General features: G+C 35.1%; 1 protein-coding gene across 1 annotated transcript in view; it reads left to right on the top strand.

The window, feature by feature from the left end:
• The window catches only part of LOC132118596 (vitamin D3 receptor A-like), a 36,228-nt gene extending 25,335 nt beyond the window's left edge, over positions 1–10,893 (top strand). The window contains exons 4-9 of the mRNA XM_059528546.1: positions 4,936–5,120; positions 5,434–5,533; positions 7,039–7,219; positions 8,454–8,605; positions 9,781–9,897; positions 9,979–10,893. Coding sequence (XP_059384529.1) covers positions 4,936–5,120; positions 5,434–5,533; positions 7,039–7,219; positions 8,454–8,605; positions 9,781–9,897; positions 9,979–10,232 — 989 coding nt within the window. The 3' untranslated portion in view covers positions 10,233–10,893. The remainder of the gene's footprint in view (positions 1–4,935; positions 5,121–5,433; positions 5,534–7,038; positions 7,220–8,453; positions 8,606–9,780; positions 9,898–9,978) is intronic.
• The last annotated feature ends 679 nt before the right edge of the window (positions 10,894–11,572 follow it).

Below are 11,572 nucleotides of genomic sequence, written 5' to 3'. Positions count from 1 at the left end.
GATTTTCTTTTAAAACACATGGTTTACATAAAATATTTTATGTATTCATTATTTGAAAGCAAACTAATAACCCTGTTTAGGAAAAGGACATCATACCTTTCACAAGAAAAAAAATTGCATCTTAATTATGCAACGGAAACATATTTAATAGTAATATACATGTCCTTGACAGGGTGGAAATATCTTATGATTTATGCTTCAAATAATGGCCCCAAATCATCAAAAAATGTGTGGGAGCTCAACTAATATGTTTCTACAGTACTTGAGTGTCTACTATATATGTATATATATATATACACTTATGTATCCATATAATTTGGTTATACATTTATATAAAAATACATATCCATAACCTTTCATATAAGTTTTAAATGTATACAATTCGAATTTAGATTTTATTATGTATATTTATTACATATATCTGATTTAATTCTTAATTTATGCAGCATATTAAATACATTTTTTATATTTTTCAATTCTATTTTAAACATATATGGATAAAGGGTTGCTATAAGTAATTATATATTCATAATAGATAGTTATTCAGATTAGAGAAGTTTCAGACTCTTGCACATATTAAACTTGATCAGTGAAATCTTCAGATCTACAATAACATGATTTCTCATTATGAAACTATAACCGAGTGCTTGTTTATATATATATTTCTGAGTCAGTCAGTGCTTATGTAAGATCATCTGTCTTTAATTTAACATATGGCATATTTCCATATGAGAGATGTTTTGAGGGTTTGTCAGGGTGAACCCAACCACGTTTTATAACTACATTTTAGTATTGTTTTAACAACTACATTTTCTTTTTTTTTCTTTGAGGTGTTTTGAAGCAACACACACACACACACACACACACACACACACACACACACACACACACACACACACACACACACACACACACACACACACACACACACAGTTCATCTGAGGAAAACAGCCGCGGTTTCCAGAGAGCGCGAGAGAGAGAGCCAACAATGATGCTTTTTCTCCATGAAGTTGCACAATGAGCGACCCAGATTTATTCAGATGTGGGCGGGAGTCGTGGGGAAGGCAGATCGCTGCTTTAAGAGAAAACGGATACTGTCGCGTATAAAAGAGCCTCTTTGTGCGTCGTGTTCTGTCAGCCGAGGACAGCAGGTCAAAGGTCAACGCTGTTTGTTGCCAATAAGACGCTTATCTCGCACCTCAGAGCGCTGTGATGTCATCGTGACATCATCGGGACGGGGGCGGAGTCAGATGTGATGTTTGTGATCACTGGATTCTGAATACTGTTACATTCTACTGAACAAGATTTGCTTTTTTTTAATCTTATTATTAATAATAATTTATTATATATTTCAGTTATAATTTTTTTTAAATTCAGTTTTATTTTAGGAGCAAAAAGTTAAAAAAACATAAAACAATATTATATATAATATAATGTTACATGATTTCATGTTTTTATACAATTAAAATACCGAGGTCTATTATGAAATACAAAAATGCAAAGAAATAAAAATAAATTCCATTAATTTCATGTGAATTTAACTTACAGGTCAGTTTATTTTATTTTTATTTTATTTTATTTTATACAAGTAAAATACAGAGGTCTATTAATGAAAAATAAAATTATTTCATGTGAATTTAACTTACAGGTCATTTTTCTATTTATTTTAATTTAATTTTTATTTTATACCGGTAAAAAAAAAATTAAGGTAATATTTAAACTTAAATTTCATATTTAAATTTCTCTTTTATATTTCTTATTTTATGTAATATTATAATATATAATATACAATTTAGTTTATTTATTTTTATACAAGTAAAAGTTTATTTATATACCAGAAACACATATATATGAAATAAATTCTTTTAATGATGTATGTGTGAGTAAAAAAAAAAAAGTGTATATATATATATATATATATATATATATATATATATATATATATATATATATATAATATCATTAAATTTGTTGATCTTATTGAACATGAGTGAAAAGAAAATGTGTGTTTGTAATCTTTAATCAACATTTGTCTGATGGCAGGAAAGCCTCTAAGTCTGTCAGTTGTGTGTGAATGTGTTTTTGGGTGAGTAAGAGACAGATGGCAGGCGCTCCGGACGCCACGAGACTGGCTCCCGATCCGCTCGGCTCGGCTGTCAGTCAGCGTCTGTGTTTACTCTGCTGCCCGCTGGGCGTCTGAAACACTGCCACCCTGCACCTTCACAGGAGCCTGGAGACGGAGCCAAGATCAGCATCACGCTCCCACACTCTCAGACTCAGACACTCACAGCTCCACATCAGCTGCGCTGCAAATAAAGAGACTACGTTCAGTTTGTGCTCACTGCGACTCTCAGATTTGGAAACGGCACAACTGGAGTGTATTGCTTCAGAAAGGCATGAAATATTCACAGGGAATCAGTGAGTCAGTGTAGATTTAAAAGAAACGCACTGGATGAAAGAGGGCATGCTGGGAAGAAAACGTCAGTGTTGACAGAAGGTTGTTTGGAAAAATTAACTCGTCAATGGCAGTGTTATTTTTAGTGTCATTTAATGTGCTATTGTAGTTCTCATTCATATTTTGAAATAGTTTCTATCTTTGTTTTTTTCTTTTTAGTTACTTTTTAAGTTTTGTTGTTTTTAGTTACATTTAGGCATATTTTTATTTAAAAAAACATTTTTATTAATTTTAATCATTTGAAAAAATATGTGTATACTTTTTATAAATTATTTATTAATTACAGAATTTTGGTAGTTTTGTTTTGTCACTTAAAATATGCATATATTTTTAATTAATTACATTTTAAAATAATTAATGGTTTGAATTAGTGTTTATTTTATATTTTCCACTTTCATTTTTGATTAGTTAATGAATTTTAATTTTTTTTTGTCTGTGTAGTTTTTATAATTGTTTATTAATGTTTTTATCTTGTTTCATTTCATTACTATTCTTTTTTTTCATTTCATGTTTTTTTTAATATCTATATAGTAGTGTTGTCAAAAGTCGGTACTAAAAAAATGTAAATGTGACGGTACCAGGTTTCTTTAAGTACCGGTAGTACCGAGGTCCCGTTCAAAGCCGGTTAAGCGCTATGATTTCCGCGAAGCAGAAAACGAGGACGGAATCTCAAAATCCAGTCATGAAAATGAAACTTACATTTTAATATGGACAGTCATAGAATTTGTCAAAGTTAGCATAAATTAATCAAATCAAATCTCCATATGGACCAGTATCTGTAAATGTTAAGCCGCAAAAGTTGTTTTAAATATGAATCCGTGTTCTGCGCGTCTCTGTGCGAATTTGCTTGCATTAATTTCAGCATCTGAGCTTCAGAGTTCATCAAGCGATCTGAACTTTTCAGTTCATCTCAATGGACGCACAGCGCACCTGTATTTGATGCTCTGTAAACTCTTTGTGAAGGCGCACGACTCACCGTCGCTTTACTGATAGCGCTGTTTCTCACACATGCAAAGAGAGAGAGAGAGAGAGAGAGAGTCTTACCACGCTGAATCGACACGCTATATGTAAACTGTTCTTTGTTGTCTTCTCCTGTCAAAATAATGGAGTTCATTTAGAATTATTCATATTCATTTTCAAAGCAGAAGACATAACGGTTTCTCCGGTAGTGGGCGGAGCTACTGCGCAAATGGCAATGTCATTGGCTGGCGCTGATCTCTTACCGTCCCTGTTTTGATTTCAGCAAATCAGTTTGACCGAACTCAGACAACGTGATTAATATTCATGAACCAGCAGCTCATCAATCCATAGTGCATTGGATATACATTAGTATGATAGTAGAATTAGTAGTAGTATTATCTTTTAATAATAATTAATATGATCTATTACTAATTTTTTACAGAAACCCTCAATGACCAAAAATATCTTAAGCATCACCACCAGTCTTAAGTTCAGATAAAATGACAAATATGCATTCATTAGGCCTAAAAGTTAATTTTTACATAAAGGCATTGTGCTAGAAATATTACTATTATTTAGTAAAATGTATGTGATACTACTACTGTTGAAAAAATTATAAAACTTTATTTTTTAAAGAAATAAATCACAATATTTCTTCCATGTTTTAATTTTAATAGCAAATTCCCTTTATTTACCAAAAATAAAATGTTTAATTTTCATAAATTAAAAGACAAATTAAATTTGGGTGAAACTTGTTTACTATTTTTTATAATTATATTACTTTTAGAAAAACTTTAAACACAATTGTAAATAAGTATAAAGAATGGCATTGGTTTTATTTTTAGTGCTAAAAAGTTATTTTTTTAATTAGCATATTTTTGTGTTTTGCTTTGGTACCGAAATTGGTACCGAGAACCGTGGATTTTCACTGGTATCGGTACCGAATACTGAAATTTTGGTACTGTGACAACACTACTATATAGTTTTATTTAGTTAATTGTTAGTAATATTTTACATTTGTTCATATTTGTATATTATTGGATTTTATTTTTAATTAATTTTAAATTTGTTGTGTTGATTTTTTTTTTATGTCTATATAGTTTTATTCTATATTTTAAACTAGGTTTTATATTTGTATATTAAATAATATACTGTATACATGTATTATAATAATTTTTATGTTCTGTTTTCATTTAAAAAAATTATTTATATCCATATAGTTTACATACAATTTTTTTTTTCAAATTCCATTTTTATTTTTATTAATTTCCCTTTATGTCTGTATAGTTTATTTATTACTTCTGCATGAACTGAATGAGAAATGTTGCTTTTGCAACTAGCTGAAATAATAGCTGTTAAAAAGCATTTAATAATAATAACTAGCCTTTTTAAAATATTTCATTAGATGTTTTTATTTTTATGTCAAGTAATGCAATGTTGTTGTTTTTTTTCAATTAGTGTTAATAGCCCAGGCTTCTGGAAAAGCTTCACTAGTGTAAGAGCTTGTGTCTGTGTCTCAGTCATTCTGACAGATGAGGAGGTGCAGAGGAAGAAGGAGCTGATCCTGAAGAGGAAGGAGGAGGAGGCGGCGAGGGAGGCCAGGAAACCTCGTCTGAGCGAGGAGCAGATGCAGATCATCAACACACTGGTGGAGGCGCATCACAAGACCTACGACGACTCCTACTCCGACTTCGTCCGATTCAGGGTCCGTCTCTGCATTTGTATTGCTGCTATTCCAGACTTTTTTTCATGTATATGTAGTTTATTTTCTTTGTAAACACTCAATGTGTCTGTAGGTTAATGTGGTTACTAAAGACTCTCCTTTTACAGTCATTTCATTTACGAGCAGAATTCAGGCTCGAGTTCTCCTCGTGAAACCGGAGCTGGAGTTCATGATGAGTGGTGTTTTATAAGTGTAATTATTTTAAGTGTTGTGTTCTCTCGTGGAGGCTCAGTTCTGAACACATCCTGTGGATTTCCTCTGGAAGAGTTTGTAATATCAGATGTTTTGTGTTTAGCCTCCGGTCCGTGAGGGTCCAGTCACGCGCAGTGCAAGCCGAGCCGCGTCTCTTCACTCGCTGTCTGACGCTTCGTCAGATTCATTCAACCATTCACCAGGTAACACACACACACACACACTACTAGTTCTACAGATCGGAGTACTTGTGTTAAATGACACTGTTTTTGACATCCCTGATAATGTTTTGGATTGATAATACGATGATATTTTTGCGTTTTCTGAATGTTGTATCCTGTAAGCAGTAACCCATCCATGGGCTTTTTTGTCGCTGTCAGTTTAAGTGCAATGTTGCCAGATATTGCTATTAAAACTAAAAAAAAACAAATAAAAATAAACCGAAATTATTTTAAATCTTTTGCTAATACGATAAAGATATCGCTGACCCTCCACCAAAACGTTCTGCTTCATTACCGTATTAAAGTGTTATATTAAGTAAAGAAGACAAGTCCAAAAATGCTTATTCTAGCTGGATCTGGCAACACACAACTCACTCACAATTCGTTTACTCCAGCAGCGTATATTAAATGTAAAATCTTCTCTCCTTTCTTTCTAAATCATGTTCATTTCTCCTATGTTCATGCGCACAGTAACTGAAATGTAAAACTTTTTAAATGTAAAGGCTCTATAAACTATCGCACAGATTTAATAATCCATGCATCAATGTTTCTTCCCTTTGTGCTTTGAACTTCTCTATTATATTTAGATTTATAAATATATTACTTTTTCCATGAATGTATTTTACAACCATACAAAGAGCGATGTGTAACAGTTTTACCAGATTTAGTCCAACACTTTTTTTTTGTTCCCCAATAAATAGTTGTTTTTATCACTAAAAGTTTATAGTTTATAAAATTAGTGTGCACCCTTGATTTTTCCAGAGTAACTTTTGTTTCTCAATTATCCACTGACCTAGTTTATAATAGTATTTTTTGCCATAGATTATGACATTTATACAAGTATATAAAAAATCTACAATGAAAAGAAAAAAACTGCGCTGTTATCGGATCAATATATCGGTTATCGGTATCGGCCGATACTCCATTTTTGGTATCGGATTGGGATCGGTTCTGAAAAAGTGGTATCAAGCCACTCCTAACATTTTGTTTACATAATATATATGTGTGTGCTGTGTCCATTTATTATATAGTATAATAAATATATACTGCACACACAAATACACATATTATGTAAACAAAAACTTTTATTGTGGATGCAATTTAATCGTGATTAATTGTTTAACAGCGCTATTAGATACTTTGAACTTTAAAAACAAGACAAAAATGTAGAAAGAATTATTTTATTATTATAATTATATATTTTTTTTAATTGTTGAAGTCTCTGAGAAAACTCTGTTCAAGAATGTCCCAACAGAAGATTTTGATGTCGATCATTTTTGCACAAACTATAACGCAAAAAGCTTCACTCGTTTCTGATTTTGACGAATCTTCACCTTACCTGAATAAATGCTAAAAACACTCTGTCTGTATGAGTTAAATCATAAAATATATAAATATAAAAAGAAACATCTGATATCATGCACCTTAATGCAAAATATGAAGCATTTCTGGTGCTGTATGTGAGGTGTGGTGTGTTGTCTCTGTAGAGTCTGTAGACACGAAGCTGAACTTCAGTAATCTGCTGATGATGTATCAGGACAGCGGTGGCAGTCCAGACTCCAGCGAGGAGGACAACTCACGCCTGTCCATGTTACCACACCTCGCAGACCTCGTCAGCTACAGCATCCAGAAGGTCATCGGATTCGCCAAGATGATCCCTGGATTCAGGTCAGACTCTTCTCTTTTGACCTGGTGTGAAGTCTGGTCTGCATCACGGCTCAGTCTGTCAAAACCCTCCCATTAGCCAGGAACTGAGCGTTTGTTTTTCTCCCTCACAGTTCAGTTTAAACCGTGCATGTGCTGTCATTATTATCCCAAAATACAATTATTAACAATATTCGTTCATTGAAATAATTATAAAATATTTGATGAAATTTAAAATGATTAAATGAACCTTAAATGAAAATAGGAACTGTTGCCAAGTTACTAAAACTGAAATAAAAATAAATTGAAATTAAATAATAATAAAATAAAATCAAAAATTTGGAAAACAAAAACTAATGAAAATTACATATGTATGAAAACGAAGAATAAATATCAAAACGGTTAAAAATAATTTTCATTAATTGAAATAAAGCTGACATAAAAGCTGAAACTGAAAACTTGAATGAAAATGAACTTCAGTTTACGTTGAAAATAAAACTGAAATAAATATGCGTTTAAACTAAATACAAAAACTAATAGAAATCGCAAAAGTATAACAAAACTTAAACTGAATGCATCAAAACAATTACAGATAGATTCCATTTGTTGCAATAAAGCTGAAATAAAATAAAAGGTAAATATCGGATGAAAATGTAAAAAGCTTAAATTAACATTTACTTATTTCGCCATCGCAAAAAACTTAAGTTGAAGTGGTAAAATTACTCAAATTGAAATAGAAATTTAAATAAATAATTTTTTTCAAATTACATAAGCAAACTTAAAAAGTATAGAAATAATACAAATCTAATTCGAAATAAGAATGAATAGTATATAATACTAAAATAACACTGTACCTAACGTCCAGCATCTTCTAACCGCAGTTAAACGGTGATAAATGGTTTTATTTACTTGGCGAAGGCAGTTTTTGCTCCCGTTTGGCTCTTAGCGAGTGCTAATGTTGGACGCTGGGGCTCGTTCGGATCATCAGAGTCTGGAGTGTGTGTGTGTGTGTGTGTTCTTCAGTCCACGAGTGTTGAGAGCTGATTATTTCACAGATGTAGATAAATCTTCATTCGTGCTGCTGGAACTCAATGAGAGGCTTACAAATCTTTCACTGATTCAGCAAACGCTTTTCTCTCAAGATCTACACTTCATGCATTTCTCAGACATTTTTGGATGTGTTTTTAAGTGTTAGTGAATGGTCCGTATGCAAATCTGTCTGATGTTCATGAAGCTGCTGTGTGTGTGTGTGTCTCAGGGACCTGACGGCTGAAGATCAGATCGCTCTGCTCAAGTCCAGCGCTATCGAGATCATCATGCTGCGCTCCAATCAGTCGTTCAGTCTGGAGGATATGAGCTGGAGCTGCGGAGGACCGGACTTCAAATACTGCGTCAATGATGTCACCAAGGGTAACACACACACACACACACACACACTCACTCACTCTCTCACACACACACACACACACACACACTCTCTCACGCGCACGCACACACTCACTCACTCACTCACTCACTCACTCACACACACACACACACACACACACACACACACTCACTCACTCTCTCACACACACTCACTCACACACACACACACACACACACACACACACTCTCTCTCTCTCTCTCTCACTCACTCACTCACTCACTCACTCACACACACACACACACACACTCTCTCTCTCTCTCACTCACTCACTCACTCACTCACTCACTCACTCACTCACTCACTCACTCACACACACACACACACACACACACACACACTCTCTCTCTCTCTCACTCACTCACTCACTCACTCACTCTCTCACACACACACACACACACACACACACACACACACACACACACACACACACACTCTCTCTCTCTCTCTCACTCACTCACTCACTCACACACACGCATGCACGCACACACACATACACTCTCTCTCTCACACACACACACAGACACACACACACTCTCTATCTCTCTCACTCACACACACGCACGCACGCGCACACACGTGCACACACACATACTCACACACACTCTCTCACACACACACACACACACACACACACAGACACACACACACTCTCTATCTCTCTCACTCACACTCACTCACACACACGCACGCACGCACGCGCACACACACACACACTCACTCTCTCTCTCTCTCTCACTCACTCATACTCACTCACTCACACACACGCACGCGCGCACACACACACACACACACACTCACTCTCTCTCTCTCACTCACTCACTCATACTCACTCACTCACACACACGCACGCACGTGCACACACACACACACACTCTCTCTCTCTCTCTCTCTCTCACTCACACTCACTCACTCACACACACGCACGCACGTGCACACACACATACTCACACACACTCTCTCACACACACACACACACACACACTCTCTATCTCTCTCACTCACACACACGCACGCACGCGCACACACACACATACTCACACACACACTCTCTCTCTCTCACACACACACACACACACACACACACAGACACTTACACACACAGATGAATACAAACACTCTGACCTGTGTCTCTGTGTGTGTGTGTGTGTGTGTGTAGCGGGGCACACTCTGGAGCTGCTGGAGCCGCTGGTGAAGTTTCAGGTGGGTCTGAAGAAGCTGAACATGACTGAAGAGGAACACGTGCTGCTGATGGCCATCTGCCTGCTGTCTCCAGGTGTGTGTGTGTGTGTGTTCTCTTCTCACACTCTGGATCTCTTGTGTTTGTGGTATGAATGCATGGCTCTGTTCTCTGCAGATCGGCCCGGCGTTCAGGACCACGCTCGCATCGAGGCGCTGCAGGACCGTCTGTGTGACGTCCTGCAGGCGTACATCCGGATCCATCACCCCGCCGGCCGTCTGCTGTACGCCAAGATGATCCAGAAGCTGGCGGACCTGCGCAGCCTGAACGAGGAGCACTCCAAGCAATACCGCTCGCTGTCCTTCCAGCCCGAGCACAGCATGCAGCTGACGCCGCTAGTGCTGGAGGTGTTCGGCAGCGAGGTGTCCTAGCCTCACGGCTCAACAGGCACGCTTTTAAGCTACGGGGAATCCCTGAAAGGAATGTATTAATAACGTATGGATAGAACGAGGCATATAAACTAATATTTATATTTAAGAGAGAGAAAGAGAGAGAGAGATGGTTTGTATTAAATGAAAACGTATGGCCAGGTGATCCTCTGTTGTAATAGGATTAGCAGGCTCTACTAATTAATTTGTGTAGGTGTGTGTGTGTGTGTGTGAGAGAGAGAGAGAGAGAGAGAGAGACGTACAAAAGTTGACAAAATGAAATGCAATTCAAATTCACAATGGTTCTGTTCCAAAATCTAGTGAGCACCCTATGTAGGCAGCATTTTAAGACCTCATATGTGACCCTGGTGCACAGTCATCAGTAGCACAGGTGTATTTGGAGCAAAAGCCCAACGATGCATTGTATGGGATAAAATTATCATTTTTTCTTTCATGCCAAAAATCATTAAGATATTAAGTAAAGATCATGTTCCATGAAGATATTTAGTAAATCTCCTACCGTAAATATATCAAAACTTAATTTCTGATTAGTGATATGCATTGCTGAGAACTTAATTTGAACAACTTTAAAGATGATTTTCTCAATATTTAGATTCTTGTGCTCCCTCAGATTCCAGATTTTCAAACAGTTGTATCTCAGACAAATATTGTCCTCCGAACAAACCACACATCGATGGAGAGATGATTTATTCAGCTTTCAGATGATGCATACTGTAAATCTCGATTTCGAAACATTGACCCTTATGACTGGTTTTATGCTCCAGGGTCACACATGCATGAATATATACATCCCTATCACACTCTTGATGAAATCCCACAATGCACTGCAACTCACAAAGTGTGAAAAACAAACAAAACAAAACAAATACAGATTGCAGGGGAATAGGGACAATTTGATTGTTTTAATCAGTGGCATAGTTGCAGTTGTGAAATCATGTTCTTTATCATGTTTGTTATAGGTTTGCTGCTACACACAAGAGAATTATTGATTTTGAATCTACTTATACATTATACAGTTATATAATAATAGAATTATTTATAATTAATTTCAATTGAATAAATATTAGTATGATTAATTATAACTATATATTGTTATATAAATGTATAACCTATAAGATATTTATAATTAATATAATTTTTCTAATATTATAATTATTTACTATTATAATTTTATATGTTGTAATTAGAAATAATTACAACTTTATATTATTATATACATTTATAATTTTTTTTTATAATTTATATAATTATAAAAAAAAAGCATCATTTATATTATTCCTTTTAGGTTTGCAAAATAATGATAAAAATGATTTTTAAGATTG

This window comes from Carassius carassius, chromosome 37, assembly GCF_963082965.1.
Source record: "Carassius carassius chromosome 37, fCarCar2.1, whole genome shotgun sequence".
Lineage (NCBI taxonomy): Eukaryota > Metazoa > Chordata > Actinopteri > Cypriniformes > Cyprinidae > Carassius > Carassius carassius.
Note: the sequence above shows the minus strand (reverse complement) of the source record. Positions and strands in the feature narration are given on the sequence as shown.